The sequence below is a fragment of the Heptranchias perlo genome, chromosome 27 (assembly GCF_035084215.1).
Source record: "Heptranchias perlo isolate sHepPer1 chromosome 27, sHepPer1.hap1, whole genome shotgun sequence".
Classification (NCBI taxonomy): Eukaryota; Metazoa; Chordata; class Chondrichthyes; order Hexanchiformes; family Hexanchidae; genus Heptranchias; species Heptranchias perlo.
The window spans coordinates 31,909,447-31,934,992 of record NC_090351.1 but is presented as its reverse complement, the minus strand read 5'-3'; the positions used below and the strand labels follow the sequence as shown (position 1 = coordinate 31,934,992).

General features: G+C 44.4%; 1 protein-coding gene across 2 annotated transcripts in view; it reads left to right on the top strand.

The window, feature by feature from the left end:
• LOC137344534 (prickle-like protein 1) overlaps positions 1 to 25,546 on the top strand; it is an 87,758-nt gene that overhangs the window by 56,172 nt on the left and 6,040 nt on the right. For both annotated transcript variants that reach the window (XM_068007580.1, XM_068007579.1), the window contains 6 exons: positions 8,487 to 8,667; positions 11,628 to 11,741; positions 19,138 to 19,275; positions 21,310 to 21,513; positions 23,525 to 23,711; positions 24,371 to 25,396. In XM_068007580.1, the coding sequence (XP_067863681.1) occupies positions 8,518 to 8,667; positions 11,628 to 11,741; positions 19,138 to 19,275; positions 21,310 to 21,513; positions 23,525 to 23,711; positions 24,371 to 25,396 (1,819 nt within the window). In that variant the 5' untranslated portion in view covers positions 8,487 to 8,517. The remainder of the gene's footprint in view (positions 1 to 8,486; positions 8,668 to 11,627; positions 11,742 to 19,137; positions 19,276 to 21,309; positions 21,514 to 23,524; positions 23,712 to 24,370; positions 25,397 to 25,546) is intronic.

Genomic DNA, 25,546 nt, shown 5'->3' with positions numbered 1-25,546 from the left:
CGATTGGTCTTTGCTTCCCAATGCAATTAATTCACTGCTTACATTAGAGAGAGGAAGGTGCCAGTTCAGGGCCCTCAAGTACAAACAGCCTTTATTGCAGTCCGTTGACAAAGAACATTATGAAGTTTTGATAGTAGGTTGATAAAGTGAGCTCTCTAGTTAACGATTGCAGTGGGAGAAGAGTTATTAGCATATAAAATAACCTAGCTAAGGGCAAGCAAGTCAGTTCCTGTACTTCTTGTACAGTGGGTGGTTCTATCTCCTCAGTGCTAAACACACCACAAAGCAGTCAGTCTCCACACGCAAAGAACTGGAATGGAAGGCAAGAGATAAGTGGGTATTGCCTTACCACAGTTGCTGTGCTTTGAATGCCAAAAGGCATTCCTGCCACACTCTGTGAACGGGGAGGATAAGAGCATTTCACTACTAAAGAATTCTGCAGCTCGAGAAAACAAGGTGGGAAGAAGGTAAATTTCAAGTGTTGCTTGAAGTCTATTTCATACTTTCTTGTGTCGAACCTTGTATAAAATCAGAAAGGTAAGGATTGCTTTCGCTGCTCAGAATCTAGTGACGTTCGAATGTAGGTGAACAGCTCATTGATTATTAGAAGTACCAGCCAGAGAGTTTCAAACGCGTACTTCAAATCAGAAGGGTTTCAATGGGGTCAGAAGCTGCAAGAGTGAAGTTCAACTGGTTTATGGATTTTAACAGACACCAACCCCCCTCCCCTCCCAGATTGAATTGAAACCTTCAACCCTCCTCTATTTTATGCAAGTAGACTTTTCGCAAGCTTTAAGAGTGAAATGTGCTAAAGACAGTCGTTAAACTGAAGCTACTCAGGCTAGGAGGTAGGCGATTAAAACCGATTGTGACGACAGACTCCAAGGTATACATCACACCCGGAGTCCTGCAGTGTTACAGCATGTTTTTGGTTTATAGACTGTTCATACTCCACGGTTATACAGTCTCTGTTCACCTGGCTGGGCTGTGTTTACTGCCAAAATCTACATTCACAATATTAACCTTTAAACTTCAGGTGAAAAGCTGTGCTTGTTTTAGCAAAGTTGTTATTTTAGTAAAGTTGTTATTTTAGTGCATTATGCTTAGATTTTCTTTACGATGTTTAAAAGGGGCCATTGTTACATTATGTTTCTGGATTGACTAAATTCACAGAACAGCCATGAACTAAGTCTTTGAATGGACGGTCTAGAAATTTCCTAGCCTCCAAAATCTTTTTTAAAAAATAAAATAAAAGTCCAATGTTTTGGTTTATTTTTAAATTCAGTAAAACTTTCAACGAATGTTCATCATTGGCAAAGCAAACCTCAGAATTCCAGCCCAGAGCCCACCCTGATCTGCTCCTATTGTATGCCCAGACCTGGTTTTGGACTTGGCAAGGGATAGAAACTCTGCTACAATAGCCTCCTTTAAAGGTCAACCATGACGGACACCACAGTAGGTTCTTGTTGCATCTGTTGGCCATCCAGATTTTTCGTCTTGGAGTATTTGTTTTCCAATATTATCCCTCTGCTTTTCTCCGCCTTCAAAAGCTTCCTGAAAACCCACCCCACCTTCAATAAGCTTCTCAAACTCTTTGTCCAGTTCCTGTACAGTGTCTGAATTCACCACCCCCCAACCCCAATCCCTTCGTGTGAAGTACCTTAAGAGACTTTGCATTGTTGAAGCTGTTGCAAAAGAAAGAACAAACTTGCATTTATATAACGCCTTTCACATCCTCAAGACATCTCGAGGTATTTTACAGTCCCTCAAACAGCAATGAGATAGACCAGTTAATTTGTGCTTTTTGGAGATGTTGATTGAGGGATAAAAGTTGGCCAGGACACTCGGAGATCTTCCCTGCTCCTCTTCGAAAAGTGCCATGGGACCTTTTGCATGCAGACAGAGCCTTGGTTTAACATCTCATCCGAAAAGTTGCACCTCAGTACTGCGGCCTAAATTACACGCTCAAGTCCTGCAGTGAGTCAGAGGTGAAACTGCTACCACTGAACCAAATGTGCGCCCCCAATATACAAGCTCCAATTTTGCAATTACTAAAGGTACTCACTGTGCGTTCATTTTCACTATTTTACTATTGTAAATATAAATAGGACAGGTGACAGATTTATCTGGTTTACTAATGTTCACTCTTTAATAAGTACTTCAAGAAACAGGTTAGAGTGAAGCAGCACAAGGCATTACTGCTCTAATGCGCTCTGTCACAGGGAGGCAAGACTCAGGCTCGTGCCTGGGATTCCCAACATGGTTAAGATGTCACTCTGAGGCACAGCTGTTTGTGGAAGTGCCAAACAGAGACAGAATTCCCATCCCCTTGAGGGAAGCCATCCCCATTCTGAACCAGGTGAGTTAGCTTACGTCATTCACACCTATTTTCCACCAACCAGTTTAGCGTAGACTGTGGTGATCACATTCCTCCTCTACAGGGGGTGGTGCCAAGGTTTTCTAGACAAGGAAAAGGTCATTGAGAAATACTACAGGAAGATCAGAATTTTCTTTCATTTTTCCTCTTTTCTCTCTTTCCCTGCTTTTTGGGACATCTTCTCCTCAAAGGAGGTATTGTGAAAATGTTTAAAATATCTTAATGCCATCAAACCTGAAAGGTTAACTATTTTTTTTTGAGAGGGTTGGGGGAAATCTAGGTTTCCACTGGCTCAGTAAGTAAATGCGCTTCGTGGTGTGGTACTGGGCCATACAGATCAGGAGGGCCCCAGCTATGATCTGTGTTGGGTTTAGCTGATGTAAGTCAAGGCACTACAATGGACTTCGGATAGGGAACTCGGAGAGGAAAAGTTGCTTCTGATTGCTTTCCAGTCATCCCGATGGAAAGCAAATGTGTGCGTAAATCTGGTGATTCCTTCTGATTGAAGATCCTGCCAACACTAATGGCTCAGGATCACATTTGAAGACGGGGCGGGGTGTTGGAACCGGTGGAATTGCACCCTAGCAAGAGTCATCATTATCAGGAGAGGAAGGGAGAAAATTGAGGACAAAAAAGGTGATAAGCAAGCATATGCCAGAATTATTCTGAAGTCAACAATATTATTCCGGGCAACAGTTTCAAACATAACTAAGGGACCAGTCAAAATGGTCAACACACATAGCCCCAAATTATTTACTGTGCAAATGCGTCAGTTGGTGTGCTACTGTACTGAATCATATAGACTAGGAAGCTAACCAGGTTTAATTCTCAGTTGGCACTGAGTTAGCTCATCTTAGAAATCAGATGCTATACTGGCCTCAATCCCAGGTGAGAACAGGATCAGGCTCAACTATAATACCCATTACCCCTCTCCGTAGACCCCCCCGCCCCACAGTCGAACAGCCTGCCTTCACTCGCTGGCTAGACTCACGCATGAGGAATGAACACTTGGACAAGGTACCAGAGGGCAGCCGATGGAATTATTAAATTGCTCCGGTCCGGCCTTGAATGCTTACTCTGCTGTAATGTGTACAGACAAAGGACGTCCTATCCCTTTAACAAGAGAATAATTAATATAAAGTTCTTCACTGAATTTATGGGGAGAAATTACATAGAGTATACCATAAATTTCACAGGACTCAGATTGTAAATGCACCTTTGAAATGGACATAAAAAAACAAGTTTTTGCAATGACTCTAGGTAAATCCTAAAGTGGAACTGGCCCTCGCACACATGCCAAAGGGTCAATCCCCAGTCTGTGGTGAGTCAGCTGACCTCAGCATCATACCCATATGGATGTTGGGTCACTGTGCTGCCCTCCCTCCCCCCCACCCCATTGTTGATTGACCTGTCTTGACTGACACATGAAGCATGCAAGGCACCAGAGGGCTGCTGTGGAACCATGGGGAGATTTTCTGCTTTGGTGCTTCCAGCCCTGAAATGCCCTTGTCGAGAGTGCTTCCCGTGAGATCAGGCACTCCCAAACTGGGGTATTCTGTCCATTAAATGGCCAGTCTGAGTTAGGACCTTCAGGAGAGGAAGCAGGGAAGGAAGTTGGAGGGAAAAATTACCTTTTTGATTGACAATAATTGTGAGCTACATTAACATCCCATTTGTTTTGTTCTATCCATTTGTTATTTTTTAGATACTTTCATTAAAACAGTGAACCCTGATATCATCAGGAAGGAGGGGACCTTACTTGCTTGAACGAGTCACTGGCAGGGAATTAATGGCAGTAGAGATAGTCATTCACCTAAAGGTACTTCAGCATCGACTGTGTATGTTAGTTTAGCTTCCTTGCTCTAGCAAACTCAGTAACTTTTCAGCCCATCAGCCAGCACTGTTTAAATAAAAAATAATAAGTAAGTTGACAGAACCAACCAAAGGATATTAGATTTACTTATAACTCTTTGTGGCAGTTTGATTTTTAAAACTGGTCCCGATGATGAGACCATCGCTGTAATTTAAAACTCGCAGGGTTAATTATTTTCCATTCTATATATTCTGTTCTGCACTTTGTCGAAACCCCAATTATGCACATCAGTGAGTGTGGACTGAATACCCCAGCAGCTGTCAGATACTGACCTCAGTGGAATGATGGTGCCTGTTAAAGCTTTCATTTTTTTGTCTGTTTTCCAGAGTGTCATGTAAACACTTTGTAATCAGAAACTATACGTTTACACAACTCTCTCAAAGTAACAGACCTCTCTACTTTATCCCCAAACTGGTCTGTGTTCCTATACCAGTCTTTATAGGGCCTTTAACATTGATGGTCTTCTTATTTTGGGTTCAGGGAGTCCAGCAGCCATGGGCTGGCTCCTGACATATATGATGTTAAAATCTGTCTTCTGTAGGCAAACGTAAAACTCATCTGTTACCAGATTTAACAGCATAAACACCAGGAGCTGGCTCACAAACATCAGGCTCCCGGAACCTGAAGGAATATCAAAATGGTTTATATGTTCTGCTATTGGACCCATACTGGAAAACTGAATGGTCAGTGGTGAAGGTTCACTCTGAGGCCTTGGGGTCTAATTCTAATCAACACACAGCTGCCTTCAATGGGAATAAGATGATAGCTGGGTGCAATTGGGATCAGGCCAAAGATCTAATTTGTTCTAATTCCCACAGCACTTCGTAGATCTATAATGATAATGGTTCTGTTACTGGACTGGGGAAGGAGGGGGAAAGTAAAAAAGAAAAGGTTACTGAGAAATTTAAATGGAAGTATTGGTATACCTCTTTCTATTTTGCAACCTATCAAGCGCACTGTGATAAGAAAAGGCTGAGCTATTCTTTCATAAGTTAACATGACAGATAAAGATTTCCTCTGTCAGAAAATGACTATTATAAATCATTAACAGGCAACAGGAAGAAATATTATAAATTGCAGATTTCATTCCTGAATGGACACATGCAGCATATCCATTTATTTAAAGCACCAGGCTCCCCTAATAGTAATAGGTAACAGCAGTGTTCAGCGTGGGTACTGAGCCATACAGATCAGGAAGGTCGAAGGTTCCATCCCTAGATGTGACTTTAGAGCTGCTACAATCAGAGGGAAAAAAAAATCCACTAACGATTCTGCTCTCAGTCACTAAGTGACTGACTGAAATAATGAGTGTGCATGTGTCTGCGCATGCGTGTCTGCATGTGCATGTGTCTATGTGTCTGCATGTGTGCATATCTGCATGTGTGCGTGTACAGTGGGGCCGCTGTGAATAGCTTGCTGACACGCAATGTCAAAGCACACACGTGAAGAATGGCCACTTAAGGTGGGGTACTGAAATGTTGCTGGCAGCCATGGAATCTCACCTTAACGTGATCGAGCACCTTCAGGAGTGGAGCGAGCAGGGAGAGAAAATTAGGGGGGGGGGGGGGGGGAGGGCAGGATGTGTGGAGGGATTTTCTTTTAAAAAGCAGCACGGTATCTGACGATACCAAAGGTATCATTCAGTCTGTGCACTCTTTTGGTGATGTTTCCCCCCCTCCCAGATGCAAATATTTTATAATGAAAACACCAAAGCCTACATGTTCCTCTGTTTGCTAATTTCAGCAATAAAGTAGCAGTGACGGTAAAACTATGAACACCACTTTATACCCACATCTAGTGGAGCATTCTAAATTGCTGCTATCATCCTGTTCAAGTCTCAATGAACCAAAGTCAATAAAGGTGCTGTCAGCCCATGACTTAGCCCCGTGCCCCTTCCCCAGACATACATCTTGGCTAATTACTACTTGTTTCATGGGGCCTATGTGATGTCACTGTGATTGACAGGCAACCTTTAACTTGCTGAATATACGATCATCCAGTATCTATTTCTCTTTAAATATACAAACTGACATGTTTGGTGAAAAGGCTTTAAAAAAAAATCATCTGTGGTAAACTGCAGTTCAGGGTACGGTAGCATAGTGGTTATGTTACTGGACTAGTAATCCGGAGTCATGAGTTCAAATCCTGCCACGGCAGCTGGGGAATTTAAATTCAATTAACTAAATAAAATCTGGAATTAAAATACTAGTATCAGTAATGGTGGTCATGAAACTACCGGATTGTCGTAAAAACCCATCTGGTTCACTAATGTCCTTTAGGGAACGAAACCTGCCGCCCTTACCCAGTCTGGCCTATATGTGACGCCAGACCCACAGCAATGTGGTTGATTCTTAATTGTCCTCTGAAATGGCCTAGCAAGCCACTCAGTTGTAAAATCTCGCTCAAAAAAGTCACAGCACTGTGGGAGAGCCTTCACTGCACGGACTGCAGCGGTTCAAGAAGGCGGCTCACCACCACCTTCTCAAGGGCAATTAGGGATGGGCAATAAATGCCGGCCTCGCCAGCCACGCCCACATCCCATGAATGAATAAAAAAAAGTATGTTTCACCGTTGCAAATAACAGGCCTTGTTTTGAGTTCTTCCAACCTGGACCTTTTATTGACCTGTTTTTCTACAATGAGTGCAGTTTCCTTGTCACACAGCTGAAAGCTTTATTGCCATAGTCATGGAATGTGTGTTGCTGTGAACGTTTTAAACCAACTTTTGTGGATGATGATTTTGCCTGCAGTGATCGTTTAAACGTTCAGTAGTTTTGGAGACATCGTCCCCTTTTAATTAACTTCTAAAGGCTCCTTGTGCAGTCATTGTTCTTGACGTCTGTGTTTCTGTGACTATGTGTCAGGATTGTTGGGAGTAGTTTTTGTAGCATGTTTATCATGCACGGGTAGTTTTTCACTCTAACCCGGCAGGAGAAAAAAAATCCAGTGATAGTGCTCGGAGAAGAAAACAATGCCGTATTTGGTTCTTTGGCCACCTGGGACAAACACCTGACAATATCCTATTCAACGGGTCACAGTGGTAGCACTGAGAAGCACTCACAAAATCACAAGATAAATACAGATGAAGGACATCTTAATTCTTCCATCTAGAAAAACCTTCGGTCCCCTGTCGCAGCATCCGACTATCTCTTAAATATTTCCACGGCTTGTGCCTGCACCAGAAGTCCACACCAAGCACTAAATCATTTCTTGGATGAAGAGCTTCCTGACATCAACCCTAAATTTGCCTGTTTGAACCTGTTCCACCTTGTCCTACTTTCACAGCATACGTCGAAGTGGTGCTTCAAATATATGATCCCCCTCAGTGGTTTCCTTTCAAAGATGAGCAGTCAAAGTTTCTCCGCTCTCCAGTCTTTCCTCATATTCAGTTATGAGGCTGCTCCACTGTTCAGTGCTAGCACTGGGAGAGAAGAATGGGTCTGGTTGCTGTGCGTAGCGACGCCATAAATGCAATCATGAAAATTTCCTCTAGTCAGTATTTCTATCAAAATCATAATGCATTTACAATTATCTGTATGTCAAAACTATCGGTGTTGGCGCCAGAATGTGAAGGAGTGGCAGAGTTGCGCCATATAATGGTAAGACACAATTCCATGCACTAACTTAGCCGTTCTGTTAGGAAAATGGCACCAAGTGGAGCCCGAGTGTTTCCCCATAATGAAGCAGAGAAAATTGGAGGGAAAATCACCCAAATCACTCCTCCCTCACTTCGTCTGGCTTTACAGCAGCGATGCAACAGCTCTAGTAGAAAGTAATCTGACAGCTTGTGACCTGCATCTATGATTTTTTTTTCTTTCCTTTCCTCCTCTGAAGGCTTGGACTCCCTCAATGAGGATATGGTTCTCCATCCGGTACCTTGTCCAAGTGCCATTATTTATATGTGAGACTTTACAGTGAATATTGGAAAGCTGGTCAAACACTTGGAGGGGACGGGGTGGGGGGTGGGGGAGGAAGAAGAGGGTTATCACAACTAGGCCAGATCCTGTCGCCACCCAGCATCCGTGTGCACACAAACACATTTGAGTTAAGTAGTCTTCTCCTAGCTCAAAAAAAATGCCTTTTTGTAACATGCCCCATGCTTATGCTTTGTATGAAACACAATGTTGTCAAAAAAGACTTTACTGTAATAAATCTGTTTTTCTTTGTATCTCATATTTTGAACTTTATCTAGAAACTATATATAGTATATCTGATTTACTCTTTCATCTGCTTTCAGGTTGATATCCTACAGAACAAAGACCCTGAAGATGTCTGTGCTAGACACCAGGTCTTCAGAGAATAAGAAGGTTGCCAGCAAGATGACATTTGACTTCCAACAAAATGCACCATCAGACAACGACTCTGGCTGTGCTCTGGAAGAGTATGCATGGGTTCCCCCGGGACTCAAACCCGAGCAGGTCAGTAGAACTTACGTACAAGTTACCTAAGGAAATAAGTTCCATCTACTCCTGTTAATTCAAAATCGATTTTTGCTCCAAGAAAATTGAAATGATCTAGTAGTTTAGAACAAGGCAATTTTAATGAAACAGCACAGATGGCGTTTTTTTGTCCAATTTCAACAGATATTTCAAATGAATCGACTTTGAATTAAGAAGAGTAGACTGTAGATACAAAAAACAACCACAGATTTAGGAGTCTGTAGTCATGGCTAGTTACTAGAGATTTATTTGGTTTGCTTTTTGCGTGTTTCCTCATTAATTTTCCTCTTTAAAGTGTGATTATACAGAGTACTCTACGGAGTAATTATTAACTCCCCATTAGAAAAATCATAGTGATAAGTGACAAGTAACATTCACGCCATACAAGTGCCAGGCAATGACCATTTCCAACAAGAGAGAGTCCAACCATCTCCCCTTGACATCCAACAGCACTACCATCGTCAAATCCTCCATCATCAATATCCTGGGGGTTTCCATTGACCAGAAACTCAACTGGACCAGCCACATAAATGCTGTTGCTGCTAGAGCAGGTCAGAGGTTGGGTATTCTGCGGCGGTGACTCACCTCTTGACTCCCCAAAGCCTCTTCACCACCTGGAAGGCACAAGTCAGGAGTGTGATGGAATACTCTCCACTTGCCTGGATGGGGACAGCTGCAACGACAATCAAGAAACTTGACACCATCCAGGACAAAGCAGTCCGCTTGATTGGCAGCCCATCCACCACATTAAACATCCACTCCATCACCAACGCACAGCAGCTGCAGTGTGTACTACGTATAGGATGCACTACAGCAACTCGCCAAGGCTTCTTCGACAGCACCCCCCAAAACCTGCGACCTCATGGGAATACCACCACCTCCAAGGTCCCCTCCAAGTCACACATCATCTCGACTCAGACATATATCACCATTCCTTACAGCATTGTGGGAGTACCTTCACCACATGGCTGCAGTAATTCAAGAACAAGGCTCATCTCCACCTTCTCAAGGGCAACGAGGTGGACAATAAATGCTGGCCTTGCCAGTGACACCCACATCCCGAGTGTACATTTTTTAAAAATGCACTGCCTAGTGTGTTGCTGATCAACACAGACTGAGGTTTCAGGTTTGATCCCTAATCTATGCCGCATTAGCTAATCTCAGCAAAGGCATTATAGCCAGGCAGAACTTGTGTTAAATGGAGAATTCCACTGCTTCAAAATAAACACAAGCGGGATCCTTGCCCCAACATATTGACCCAAACTGGATCCTGACCCCATTAATCTTCTCCAACTCCAGCACCACACACTCCCCCAAGCCCAACCCTGGCCCAACACGCTGCCCAAACCCAACTTTAACCCTGGCCCATCACACTGCCCAACCTTAACCCTGACCCAACACACTGCCCAACCTTAACCCTGACCCAACACACTGCCCAACCCTGACCCAGGTCCAACACACTGCCCAACCCCGACCCTGGTCCAACACACTGCCCAACCCCGACCCTGGTCCAACACACTGCCCAACCTTAACCCTGACCCAACACACTGCCCAACCTTAACCCTGACCCAACACACTGCCCAACCCTGACCCAGGTCCAACACACTGCCCAACCCCGACCCTGGTCCAACACACTGCCCAACCCCGACCCTGGTCCAACACACTGCCCAACCCCGACCCTGGTCCAACACACTGCCCAACCCCGACCCTGGTCCAACACACTGCCCAACCTTAACCCTGGTCCAACACACTGCCCAACCCCGACCCTGGCCCAACACACTGCCCAACCTTAACCCTGGTCCAACACACTGCCCAACCCCGACCCTGGCCCAACACACTGCCCAACCCCGACCCTGGCCCAACACACTGCCCAACCCCGACCCTGACCCAACACACTGCCCAACCCCGACCCTGGCCCAACACACTGCCCAACCCCGACCCTGGCCCAACACACTGCCCAACCCCGACCCTGGCCCAATACACTGCCCAACCCCGACCCTGGTCCAACACACTGCCCAACCCCGACCCTGGCCCAACACACTGCCCAACCCCGACCCTGGTCCAACACACTGCCCAACCCCGACCCTGGTCCAACACACTGCCCAACTCCAGACCCAGCTCCCATTGATCTTCCCAAATTTAGGTGGCTTTAGATGACAGATTCCAAGCCGCTCATCCTTAGAAACTTTGAAATTAGTATGTGACAGAAAAGAAGAAAAGCCCTGTTATTACAAACTTCACTTCATCGTCACTGGGTCAGCTCACTACCTAACAACGTTATGGAAGCACCATCAGTACACGGACTGCAGCAGTTCAAGAAGGCAGCCCACCACCATCTTCTCAGGGCAACTAAGGATGGGCAATAAATGTCGGCCTTGCCAGCAATGCCCACATCCCAAGAATGAGTAAAGCAAAATAGGAAGCTCTTAATTACATTGTAGCATGAAGCAGTTAGAGTCAAATCACTGTACTACTCTGAACTTTACTGAACAACTCACACCAGTTTAATTACACCCTCAGTACTGAAACAGCTCTGGATGTCATTTTATAATAACCTTGATACACTCCTCGACTGTGTGTTGCTGGAAGTAATCCTGTATCTTTATTCTGATCCAGATACAGGATTGGTTATGTGGATTTTCACTTTGTGCACACTATAATAAATTGCACAATGGTGCACGTAGTGTAACTACATTGTTCAATGGTGCATTATAGGTCAACCGCAGAGGCTCCATTTAACTTTAAATAATGTTATGACTGGAATAATATTGCACTCTGGGCAGCTGGAATCTATTACAGAACCTGGACGCCAGATGTAAAACCAAATATTGTTTTTTTCCTAACTCTTCTCGTCTCCTGTCATTGATGATCTCCCACGCCCCCTTTTTTTAATACATTTTCTATCTCAAGGAGTAATGGTGATGGCTTTAAACACACAGGTGCACCAATATTTCCGCTGTCTACCAGAAGAAAACATCCCATATGTCAACAGCATTGGAGAGAAGTTCCGTATTAAACAGCTCCTATACCAGCTCCCACCCCATGATAATGATGTAAGTACGATTCAGTCATAAACTGCTCGGAATTTATCCTCTAAGGGATTAATCACGTATGTAGATGGGTGTATAAGAATGTATCATAAACTTATTTGTTCCCCTTCAAGGTCCACATCTAATTTAGATTACAGCATTTACCAATGCAACTTTTTTTTTTGCCATTCCTCATCCAAAAGTATCTTGTCATCCTGAGAATATATCCAAGGTCAGGAAATCACTGTGTGAAGAATCTGTGCCCACTACTGCCTGGCATTGAGCACTGTAGCACTAACAAGGTGCAAAATGTCATTCTTGACTCAGTGGCAGCACTCTCTTGCCTCTGAGTTAGAGGTCACGGGTTCAAGCCCCACTCCAGTGACTTGAGTGTATAATCCAGGCTAATACTTCAGTACAGTACTGAGGGAATGCTGCATTGTCGGAGATGCCATCTTTTGGATGAAACATTCATCCGAGGCTCCGTCTGCCTTCTGGGTGGACATAAAAGATCCCATGGTATTATTCAAAAAAGAGCAGGGGTGTTTTCCCCAGTGTCCTGGCCAATATTTATCCCTCAACTAACATCACTAAAAAACACGTTATCTGGTCATTTCTCATTGTGGGAGCTTGCTGTGTGCAAATTGACTGTCGCATTTCCTACAGTACAACAGTGACTACACGTCAAAAATACTTTATTGGCAGTAAAGCACTTTGGGACGTCCTGAGGATGTGAAAGGCGCTGTATATTTGGCCATCTTAACCCATCCATCCAGACACACCCTACAGTCTTCCCATCTCAATATCCAGCTTTCTTAAATGATGCCAGAGCTTTTGCTTCCACTACTCCAGCCAAATAACCGTTCCACATGTTGATCACTCTTTGTGTGAACAACTTCCTGACATCAGTCCTAAATTTACCTTTTATTAGTTTAAACCTGTGCCTCCTTGTCCTACTGTCACAGTTTAATTTGAAGTAATGCTCCAGATCAACTTTTTCTATACCATTCACTCTCCTGCATATCTCGAAGATCACCTCTCCTTCATCTTGGTTTAAAACCACAACCAAGTTTAAATTAAACCAATAATTTAATGTATAAATATGTCAAAATGTTTAATGAGCCTTTCTTCCACTTGTGTGGCCGATTAAATTAGCTTATGACTTTGAAATAAAACAGTAAATTCTGGAAATATACAGCAGGACCTCCAGCCTCAAAGAGAAAAAACACAGTTTTTGGACAGAAAGCTTTCATCAGATTCCCTCAGAGTTTTTTCTTTCCAGGTGCTGTCAGAGCTGCTGTGTGTTTCCAGCATTCACAGTTTTTCTTTCTTACTGTTACCCACAACTTTGTGCTTCTAAGTTGTGCAGTTGGTCTCATTTGTGGAAGAAGAAATGTTTTAGATCCAAACTTCCTCACACCAATAAACAAAGCATATTCATCTTTCTCCACATTTAACAACCCATTAATGAAACAGTGGGAATCTGCAGTTTTGAAACCAGATTACCATTTTGCTAATGGGTCTTCAACTATGCTTATTACAGCAATTTCTCGCACACTTAAATTGGTTTGTACAATGTAGTAGGCAGTTAAATCCTTTGTAAATGTACAAAGAACAATTATCAATCTATTTCAGTAAAGTATTCCATTCACGGAGGCTCTGTTAAGAACTATATTGGTAGAAAATATCCATAAACCATTTACTGGAAAGAAACGATTCCTCACCAAAATGAAAATAATATTTTTTTCATTGTTAAAAGGGACTGGGTGATACAATAGATAAGTACACTTCTCTGTCGAGCTGGGGCCCATTTTTGACTCCAGCACATACCAAGACAATGATGAGTCCCTTCTCTCGGATACCAAGAAGGGCCCTAAGTGAAATTTGTTTGGGTAATTTTAACCAAGTTCCAAGTGGGCGCGGGCTGCCTACAGTTCAGCATTATTTCACAGAGAGAAGCCATAGGTAAACCTGCATGGGTTGTACAAAATCTAGAAATACCTCATGACTTGGAATGGGTTTTAAACAGGATCAGAGCAAGAACATTGAGACCAGGCCATGACAATGCATTTCCTTTTATGCTTTCCACTCCTTTTCTATCCTCTGTGTGTTCTTTACCACTTTTTCTCTCTGGTCTTGTTCTTTCGGGTGGGAGGTGGTGGATGGCATGGCATGGCATGGCAGGTGACAGCACTGAGGAACGCAGACCAAATTTTCAGGTGGTAGAAGCTGCAGGCCAATGGATCATGGGTTCCTTCTGGGCCCCATTCACAAGCTTCAACTCATTCAAAATGGCACAGCCCATGTTCTCACCAGCACTAAGTACTACACTTGAATCCCATTACTTTATCCACTCCAACTCTATTGGCTCCCTGTACCCAGTTGGTCTATTTTTCTCAGTGCTGCACCTGTCTTACACCTCTGATTGCACTCTACTCTTCTCTCCTCTCATCCACTCCGCTTCACTCCACCATCACAACCTCTTACTCAGCCACTATGCTGCTACTCTCTGGAATTCGCTGTCCAGTTCCCTCTGCCTGCTTTCAAAAACACACTCAAAATTCTCCCCTTCAACCCTGCCATTGGTTCCCTATTCCTAGTCTCTTCATTCCCCTCCCATTCCTCCTTATTGTAAAGTGCTCCTAAATATCTCCCTGCATGGGAAGAGCCCTATAGAAATGCAAGTGCCTGTTGTCACGGGACACATGGCATAAATTAGCGATTGCTGATTGTTAACTTCCTGATTCAAGCTGAGACTGCAATATTTTCCTCATTATTTTAATTGCACAGCATTTGTTCACGGATGGTTATCTAATTTTATTTAAAAGCATTGCCCATAGTTAGCTAGATGATACACTTGTATAAGGACAAGACTATTATACCATGTCATGTGCAGCATATTATTCTGCTGCTAACACGTAGACTGTCCCTTTAAGGCCACAAAATCTAACGGCTGTAAATAGGTACATTCTGAAGTCAATTTGGTTATCTGTCCGAATATCTCATGTGGCTCGGTGACAAATTTTGTTTGATAATCGCTCCTGTGAAACATCTTGGGACATTTTACTACAATAAAGACGCTATATAAATGCAAGTTGTTGTTATTAGAGGTTAACTGCTGTTGTTGATTGAAGTTTGCACATTGCCAGGTGTTGCGAATTCCTGGCTCCAGCTCAGAAGAAACCAGCATTAAGTGGCTACATGAAGAGACTATTACCTCTTTTTATAAAGCTTTGCACTTTGAAATGTAATGGATGCATGCTTTGTGCGAAACCTATAAATGTGTGATAATGGGTTGGTGGATGGAAAATCTGCAGTGATCTTCTGGAAGTACGCACGTATGGAACTTGGGCTTGGGTATAATTCTGCCCCCCGCCCCAATCCACAGTCGAAATAGCCTGCTGACAATCCCTGTGAAGGCTCACACATGATAATAGCCATTTGGGCATGGTGCTGGAGAACACATTGGGCTTGATTTTCGCACCCCCGAGCGGGTGCGTTCGTGGCAGGGGGGCTCCGAAAATCGGGGATTCGCGGGGCGGGTCCGGAGCCCAGCTCCAACCCGCCCACTTCCGGGTTCCCCAGTGATGCACTTACATGCGCGCGCAGCCCCCACATGCGGGACTTCCGCCGGCAATTAAAGCCGGCGGGATGCCACTTGAAGTAATTAACCAGGTACTTCAGGTCATTTACAGACCTGATTAACCTGATATTTTAGGAGAGGTGGGATTTTTAAGTCAACTGGGACTGTTTCCCATACTGGGGGAAACGCTCCCAGTTGAAATGGACGTGTTGCAGCCATCAGCCTGTGGCAGCTGCAAAGGTCCATTTGACAGGTGGGGGGGGGGGGGGGGAAGACCCTCACTCATTGCAGGAGGCCACTCTGTCACCTTGGACAAAGTTTGGCCTCCACCACCTTCCTCCTAACAATAAAATTCACCAACTTGCACACTTACCCCGGTGTCCAGACACATTTACCTACCTTGCGGACCCCCTCAGATGTACATCTTCCGGATAGGGGCCGCCGTAGCTGCAATCATGACCTCCTCGGAGGACGAACTGCATCACCGGCCACGCCGTCCACCTCTGACACGTGGAGCTCCACAACACAGTGCTTTGACACATCCACCTGCACAGCAGGAGGGAGGGCAACCGCAGAGAGAGATGCGTCGGAGAGGGTACTAGCCTCGCCACAGGGTCCACAGACCGAGGCTCAGCTTCCTGGACCTCTCTGAGCAGCAGTGCACACGGAGGCTCAGAGTCACTCGATATGTAGTCGTGGACATCTGCAGCCTCCTTCATGCCGAGCTGCTCCTGGCTGGCCTGAGCACCATCTTCTTACCTGTCTCTGTCAAAGTCACCAATGCCCTCAACAACTTCTCCTCCGCATCCTTCCAGGGTGCCACCGGGGACATCGCCGATGTTTCTCAGTCGTCTGCACAAAAGAGCCCTGCAAATACACCTACACCCACTCTGCAGTGACACAATGGGTGGCATCAGGTGTGGGTCTTCATGGTAATCCTCAGGAAAGCGCATTATTGCACAAACCAGACAAGATTTGCAAAGACGTGGCAGTCGTGGTAACAATATATGTAATGTGAGTTGATCAGAAATCAAATATCAGTAAAAACCATGACAAATCCTCAAACACCCTTGTGCATCCCCTTCATGCTCACGACACGTTTGCCTTACGCTTCCTATTACACATATGTGATGCATGCCCTGTGGCTGCAGCACAGGTAGTGGCAGGTTGGGTGAGGCTAACCGTGAAAGAGATGCATGAGAGGGTGAGTATGAGATAGAGCCATGAGACTGTATGAGGATTGGGTTGAGTGGTAGTGGCGGGATGAGTACTGGCGAGGTGAGTAAGTGCAGGTAAGATGAGGATGAGCTTTGAGTGGGTGTGAGGAGTGATGTGATAGCGTAGAGTTGGCAGTGCAGAAGGAGATGTGGGGTGGGGGCAGTGATGTGGCAGACAGAGTGTAGGGGGAATGAGTAAGTGTACTCACTTCGGCTGACCTACTTAGGTCATTGAAGCACCTCCTGCACTGTATGCAGGTGCGTGATATATTGGTGGTGCAGGTGACCTCCTCTGCCACCTCGAGCCAGGCCTTCGTGTTGGCAGTGGCAGGCCACTTCCTCCCATGCGCCGGGGAGAAGATCTCTGTCCCCCTCCTCCTCACCCCATCCAGTAGGACCTGGAGTGAGGCATCATTAAACCTGGGAGCAGCCTTCCCCCTGGGCTACTCCATGCTGCAATTTTGGCTCCTTTCTGCAGCATCAGTCAGTGGAGGACTGCCCTTTTAAATAGGGCTCCTCCAGCTAACAGCCTATGCTGCGCATGCGCAGTCCGCCCGCTGCGCAGCTTTCCAGTGAAAAATCCGGAAGCCAAGGTAAGTGGTTTCAATTAGGCTGCGATCGCGTGCAGAGCACCCCGAATTCACTGAGCACGTTACCCATGCGCCCAGTCGACCCCCCGCTGCCAACCCGCCTCCCTCCTAGAATCGAGCCCTATATCTCTACATACCATGCTCTTTCCAGTAGTTGTCAGTAAATAGTGATCAAGGGTGGAAAGTAAACCATGGTTGATTTTGCTCCTCCCTATTTCTGTAACCCCCTCCAGCCCTACAATCTTCTCAGAATTCTGCATTCCTCCAACTCTGCCCTCTTGTCCATCCGCCACATCCTTCGTCCCACCATTGGTGGCCGTGCTTTCAGCCACCTAGGCCCTATGCTCCGAAATTCCCTCCCTAAACCTCTCCATATTTCCACCTCTCTCTTGCCCTTTAAGACCCTGCTCTTTGACTCCCACCTGTATTAATATCTCCTTATGTCGCTCAGTGTCAATTTTCCATCTGATTGTGCTCCTGTGAAGTGCCTTGAGACGTTTTACTATCTGCAAGTTGTTGTCGTCGTTGTTGTTGTTGATTTTCCCGGTCCCCAAACATGGATGCATCGGGCAATTGCAGGAGCCCACCTACTGAAATCAGCTAAACCAGCACAGACCACTGACAATCCTCAGACCTTACTCTTCTCAGTACCGCCCCATAATTTTAAAGAAATGTAACATTTATATAAAGCCTTATCACATCCGCGGGATGTCTCAAAGCACTTCACAACCAATAGATTAATTTTGAAGTCACCATTATTATGTACACAGCAAGATCTTACAAACAGCAAAATGAGATGAATGACCCATTAATCTGTTTTTGATGGTATTGGCTGATTGAGGAATGTCACGGTAGAGCTGTCTGTTCTTCTTCAAATAGTACCATGGGATCATTAACATCCATATTATCCACTGGGACAAGCAGGAAAACATTGGTTTAACGTCTTAGCCAAAAGATACAACCTCCAACAAAGCAGAAGTCCCCAAAGCATCAGCCTAGATCCTGTTATCAACTGAGCCAAACTGACTTTACCCACAGGGACATCAGGAGAGCCCCTAAAATATTTCTTAAAAGGCTAGATTTTTCAAGCAGTATGTCAAAGATTTAATTACTTTGCAGCAAAGTTACTTAGCAAACAATCACTTTCTCTCAAGAGGGTTGGAATGCAAAGGGGGGAAAGTGATGCTTCAGTTGTATAGAGCCTTGGTCAGACCCCACCTGGAGCACTGTGTTCAGTTCTGGGCACCGCACCTCAGGAATGATACATTGGCCTTGGAGGGGGTACAGCACAGATTCACCAGAATTATACCAGGCCTTAAAGAGTTAAATTATGAAGACAGGTTGCATAAACGGGTTGTATTCCCTTGAGTTTAGTCATGTTTAAAATGATAAAGGGATTCAGTAGAGAAGATACAGAGAAACTATTCCCTCTCTTGTGGAATGCAGAACAATGGGACAGAATCTTAAAATTAGAGCTAGGCCCTTCAGGAAGCACTTTTTCACACAAAGGTTAGTGGAAATGTGAAATTCTCTCCCCCCAAAACACTGTGGATGCTGGGTCAATAGAACTTCTCAAGGCTGTGATTTTTATTAGGTAAAGGTATCAAGAGATAAATGGGGTTGAGGTACAGATCAGCCATGCTCTAACTGAATGGCGGAATAGTTCCTATGTCCCTTTAAGGTCAACCATCGCAATCAACATTAACACCCTCTTAGCTCTGTCTCAAACTAGTGCCTAAAATCTATAACTGCTTGTCAACATATATTATGAACAGTAACTGTCCAGAATTTAAGCATAAACTGTAATTCAATTGCATGGCTTTATGATCACCAGAATTCCTCCATTAGATTCACTTCACTTTGTAACTCGGCCATTGTTTTTCACTATACATTGTGCAGTTTAAAAGTACTACACTAACTGGGGGTTCATTTTAAGGCCCTACCGTCCTTGCTGAAGTTTCAGTTGCACCCTGCGATTCCCAGAATACATAAAGCAATGAAGCGGACTATCTAACTGTTTTTTCCTGAAGGAGAAGTACTGCCAATCACTGAGTGAAGAGGAGAAGAGGGAGTTGCGTCTGTTCAGCGGCCAGAGGAAGAGGGAAGCCCTGGGACGAGGAATTGTTCAAGTGTTTCCTTTAACTGCCACTGGAGCACTTTGTGAAAAGGTAAGCCAAAAGTAAAGGGGATCAAGTCATGCAAGTGGACTTGAAACAGGCAGTATTAATTGCATATTGAGTAAAAGACAGAAGAGGGTTTGTTTACAAATGGCACAGTGCAGGCAGTTTCTCCCTAACCCACACTATCAGTGGACTAGCTTGATTTCAAAACAGTGTAATCCTTGTGTTCAGATCTAACAGGCAGCTTTAGCCTATTTGCTATGACCTCCTGCATCTACTAATGCTTTAAAGCAGCCTAGTTAGTCATCCCTTTACCGAGTAGGATATGTTCTAATTCCTGTCTCCAGCTTAATTGTTCCTGTTCGCTAAGCTTCAGAGCATTGCCCTTATTGATGAATTTATTCCCTACCTTCCGCCTTTACTGCTCCTGTAGCTTCAATTCAGGTGCAGAGAAATGTGCACACTCAACGGGCAGAACTGAAGGGAAGTCGTGTAACAGGGGCCGTTATTACAAGCCAGAGGCTACTGCTTTGACCAGGGAAAGAGATAAAAGAAAAGAAGCTGTCTAAAAACTAATGGATTTAGTTTTTAATCCCTTTATATTATGTTTGCTGTGAGTTTCTCCAATTGTAAGATATGTATTTGCATCCCTCCTGCCCTACTAACAGTATCAACCAATCGAATTGACCCCAACTACCCTGGGCTTGCCAACCTTCGGGACCCTGTGGTGCCTGGGTGGGCCTTTCGTCAGAGGTGGGGGAGACTAGTCTAGTGATGTAACTGAGCATGCTCAGAAGCATACCTTAAAGCAACTTAGTTAGAATGGATTTAAACTGGTGTCCCATTACAAATTGTATATGTAAACATACTGACGTAATATATTGTTTCAAAATAAACTAATAAAAGCATAGAATATATTTGATGTACTGGACTTTGTATCGAAATCATGTTGCTCTAACGGCAAAGGCAGCACTAAAAATAAGGAAGTGAACTTCCGCGGTAGTCAGAGTAAGAAGGGGAGAAAAGACCCCAAAGCGTAAGAGTACCCTTAACAGCACTGGCAGAAACCTACACAAGGCCTTGATGTCATAGTGTATATCCGCACCACTGTTTATACTTATCTACCTGTGTTAAGACTGACAGATGATGCCCTGGTTAGTGTGTGCAGCTACATTAAAGAATGTCTCCTCCAGAGAGTTGGATTGGGGGAGAGGGAGAGGGTGGGCCTGGGGCAGCAGTTGCAGGTACAACCATGGCACAGCCATAGGTGGTTTGACGCTGGAGTTCATTTGGAGTAAACAGAATTCGAAACAAGAGGGTCAGACTGATTCTGAATTTGACTGCACAGATGTAATAAGCAAGAGCCAGCCAGTGCGGCAGCTGCTCTGCACCTCCAATGCTCAATTCACAAGATTAATCAAAATGACGAAGGCCTTTCTGTCCAATTTAGCTCACCTAGCTAAAACAAAAATTCTACTTTCCCCCATCCCCAACAGCATCTAATTGTCTCTTAAATGATTGCAGGGTTTTTGCCTCACTCCCATACCAGGAAGTCCATTCCATGTCTTCATCCTTTGTGTGAAGAATTTCTTGATGTTAGACCTAAAGTTGCCTTTTCCCAATTTGAACCTATGTCCCCTTATCCGACTGTCATGGTCTAACTTTAAGCAACATTCCCAATTTACAACTTATATACCTCCATGAGATCCCCTCTCAGTCATCTCCAGTTTTTCCACATTATTCAGTCCTCTGACAATTTAGATCAGTCCTTCGGATTCAAAACTGTGTAAATGTCGTAGATCAAGGTGTGTAGAGAAAGGTAAAGCTATCTAGGGAGTGGAGGAATGTTGTGGAGCAGCTCTATTTTGATGATTTAGATTCACAAATGGCAGCCTATAAAATGAACATGAAATGGCAGCCTATATTTTGTAGGTTAGGTGCACGTTGGGTCCAGTCCAGAAGCTGGCCGCAAAATTGATGAACAGAAATTGCCTTCCTGTCCCTGTAGGCAAAGAAACAATAATAGTGTAAAAGGGGCCTCATGGAAGATCTATTCCCAACCATCTTTTCATGCATTTTCAGTGTGGTGGGAAGATAAACGGAGGCGATGTTGCCGTCTTTGCTCAGAGAGCTGGGAACCGCACGTGTTGGCATCCTTACTGCTTTGGATGCATCACCTGTCAGGAACTACTGGTGGACCTCATTTACTTTTACCAGGATGGCAACATATACTGCGGTCGACACCACGCTGACCTCTTTAAACCACGCTGTGCGTCATGTGACCAGGTGAGTGCGCTTCAATAGTCTCTTCTATTTTATTTGCTGTTCCTAAGCCCCACTCTTGAGTCTTAGTGTTACCAAGGATTTGCTCACCTTGCCTGTAGCCAGTTGTTGCTTGCCCCCTTCACTCGAGAGCAGTTGTCTACACACACTGCTGAATTAGCTTCTGAATACCGAGCATGGTACAAGCGCAAACAACAAGTCATTTTAGTATTACCTGCACCACCCAAGTTCACAAAGCATTTCATCTGGTGTCCCATTCAGTGTGACAGTACTTGATCCTCTTGTGCCACTTCATACCAAGACTTTAGAATTACAGTTTCAGCATGAAGTGTGTAAAAAGTCAGATAGCCAGGTGATAAAGGAAAGAATATTTGAGCCTAGTCTTCAGTTGCTTCCGAGCCTTTAATTTCAGAGATTCTCCTTACACATGGTTCACCTCCTAGATAAGCTCCCTCCTATAAATGGATACAAGGAGGTCCACAATTGATACCCACCACCTGAATACAATTAACACTAATTGATATAAATCACATGGATACAATTAACAAAGAGTGTCATTTCTTCCCCATTAGTTTTCTCTCCTCTCTTCTCCCAAAGTCATTTTCCCACAAGTTATCCAGGAGTTCCACAGATTTGTTGGTTCTAGGAAAGAGTCAGTTAGGGTAAGATACGGTGCACGAGTCCTGATTTCAACAGTGTGTATTAAAGCTCAGGAGGAACAGGAGAGGGGTGCTCAAAGGGGCACTGACCATACTCATAGATCAAAAAAGCCAAGTTTGCGATAGGGAGGATACCGACAACATGGCAGAGAAAAGATACTTATCAGACAAGAAGCATTTTCTCAGAGCCTGTCTAGCAGTGGAGGAAAGTACTAGAATCTCCCCAGATGTAGGAGTAGACAAGTCTTGAATGGATTTTGTTTTTGGAGAAAGTTAAGGGTTGTTGAAGGGAAGAAATGTTTAACATGAAAGCTTCTTGGTGACAGCTATAAAAATAGAACAGTAGGAGTTCCATTTAGAGCAAGAGGACACAGTGAGGCCAAGAATGTGAATAGATGAAGGACTAAGAGTAATGCCAAAGAGGTGATAGCTGTTGGTTTAATTTGAAAGAGGCATGAGGAAACTGTGTCCTTGAAGAATTTTTTAAAAACAGGATTTTCACCGCTCCAAAGGAGATCATCAAGATTTAATGATTCAGCCACTGCATTGAGAGGAATGAAGTATGCTCTGAGGGTTTACAATCCGAAGGAAGTTAAAGACCGATTTTAACTCTGGGCGGGAATCAGGGATTGGTGGGGGGGGCCCAAGTGGGCGGTGAACTGTCCAGACCCCTGCAGTGTGAAACGGGGGAGATTTTAACTCCAAGGCCTCATTTACACGCCCCGACACCGACTCCCACCTGAAGCAGGTGGGAACGATGTCACCGCCAGCGGGTGGGAGTCAAAATTGGTGGAGGCGGCGGGGTGGGGGGTGAGACTGCTGTCCCGGGGATACAGAAACGGTCCCTAGCAAGGTAAGTACAGTTTGGGGGAGGGAGCTAGTAAGTGCGAGATCAGGGGAGGGTGGGAAGTCCAGAGCAGCAGAGGCCCAACGTATCCTTGCACAAGGAACCTTTAAAATGTTTTAAAAGTCACTTACATGGGCCTCTTATAGCCAGCGTCCTGGCTGCCACGAGCTTTCACTGGTGAGTTTTAACACTGTGTGGGCCTTAGTTGGGCCCACGGTTAAAATGGCGTGCATGTTCTAATGATGTCAGCAGGGCGTGACCCCGCCATTTAAATTAGGCCCCAGCTCCTCTGGGGCAGGTGGCCTTCCTGCGCCTGAATTCAGGTAAGGAAAAATGATGGATGGCCGGAACGTGGCATGAACCCCACCGCCATCTTATTCCCCCACCTGCACCATTCACGTCGTGGGGGGCGGGGGGGAAGGAGGGTTAAAATTGGTCCTTCAGTGAATGTATAAGAGTGTCATTACTGTGTGATAATAACAATGGTTGTTTTTCTTTGACATTTTAGTTGATCTTTGCTGAAGAGTGCACAGAGGCAGAAGGCAGATATTGGCATATGGACCACTTCAGCTGCACTGAATGTGAAACAATTCTTGGAGGACAGAAATACATCATGAAGGAAGGGCAGCCATATTGCTGCGGCTGCTTTGAGACACTTTACGCAGAGTACTGTGAAACCTGCAGAGAGATAATTAGTGAGTATATATATAAAAAAAATAAAAATCTAAAATGGGCAAGAGAGATGATTAGTGAATATAAAATAAGAAAATTCCCAATTGTCTTAGCTCAAGAGCTAGACTGGAATTTTAATGCATTGTTGAGGTAAAGTCTCATTCTCCAATTGAAACTTTAATTTTTCTCTGCATATCTGCCTCTTTTTGGTAGAGGGGATATTTTTGTTTGAATTGCGAGTGCTAATGCCATAATTATGGAACTGGCTTGGATCTATTACTGAGATCAACAATATTTATGTCCATTTATATTGATGATGTGGAGATGCCGGTGATGGACTGGAGTTGACAAATGTAAGGAATCTTACAACACCAGGTTATAGTCCAACTGTTTTATTTGAAAATCACAAGCTTTCGGAGGCTTTCTCCTTCGTCATTTCAAGATCATCAAAATAAACTCGATATAAGACAGGGTTCTCAATGAGGTCATTCTAGGGCAGTATTCAAACAAATACTTTAAAAACAAGCCACGGTCTTTTGTAATTAGTTGTCACCGCTTGTCGATGGTTATGTCATTTTCCCACTTTTTTTTTCCAGTTTGCATGTTCTCAACCTTGAGTTCTGAAAATCTTTAAATTTCTTGTTAAAGCCACACATTCAATATTGTGCCATTAAATCAACAGGTATCGACTATGGACAAATAACATTCAGTGGTCAGCACTGGCATGCAACCAGCTCTTGCTTTTGTTGTGCTCAATGCAAGAAGCCTCTCTTAGGCTGTACTTTCACCTCCAGACATGGTCAAGTCTTCTGCTCTGTAACGTGCAGCCACATGGAAGAACCAGTTGGCTCAGATTCCTCAGACTCTGCTTTTCAGTCAGCACAGTCCCAAGATTCGAGTTGTATTTTCAGTCTTGGAGAAGACCCCAAGGCCTTCAACGTTTCAAGCAGCTCATCGCCCCAAATCCTGCATCACAGCCAAACCACGGAAACACTGCCTGTGGACAGCACAGACTGCATTCTTCAACACATGGACATTCTCAGTATCAAAGACCAAATACCTGGCAGCAAAGATGATCTTGTGTTAGAACTCAAGAAGCAATGCAAGAGTTCAGTTAAACTTCAGCAGCAGCAGACAGAGTACGAGCTGGTGAAAATAGACACTGAGCCTCAAAATGGGGTAAGGAGACCAGAGGAGTGGCTATCAGAGAATGACCATCTCATGAAAGAAAAAGGCCTTAAGGTTGAAATCTTGACCTATAATCAAGAATCAGACAAAAGAAATGACCATTCAGATACATTATGTAATTTTAACTGGCTAAAAGGTGGACTTGAAAATGCCATGAAAGTCATTGATCACAATTCCCCAAATAGTAATGGGCATGAGATCTGGCCTGTTGAAGACCAAAGGATGGAGAAAACAGAGGCTACAGAATCTTTAGCCCTTGATCAAAGCCTGGCTTTCAAGCACCAGCTGGACATGTACTGCATTCAACAGGGAGGCCAAGGGGATGGATCAGATAGTTCCACTAAATCCTTTTGGAGCAAACGGAATCAATGGTTGGATGTTCAAGCTGGTTCAGAAAATCCTGCACAGGATCAGCAACCAATTAGGTTGGAAAATTCACCACAGAGATTGAGAGACAAGACGAGAGAACAGAAAATTGGAAGAAGCCAACAAGATTCCTTGGCAACTGTCCCGACTGCAGGTAATAAAATTAACACAGGAGTGATAACAAAACTCATGCTAAGAATGACTTCCACTCTCTCCGTTCATCTCCGCCTCCCAGATAGTCCAGTAGCTAAATGCACTGGTGAGTGGGGAAAGAACCATAATGATCAGGAAAATCAGAAGCTCA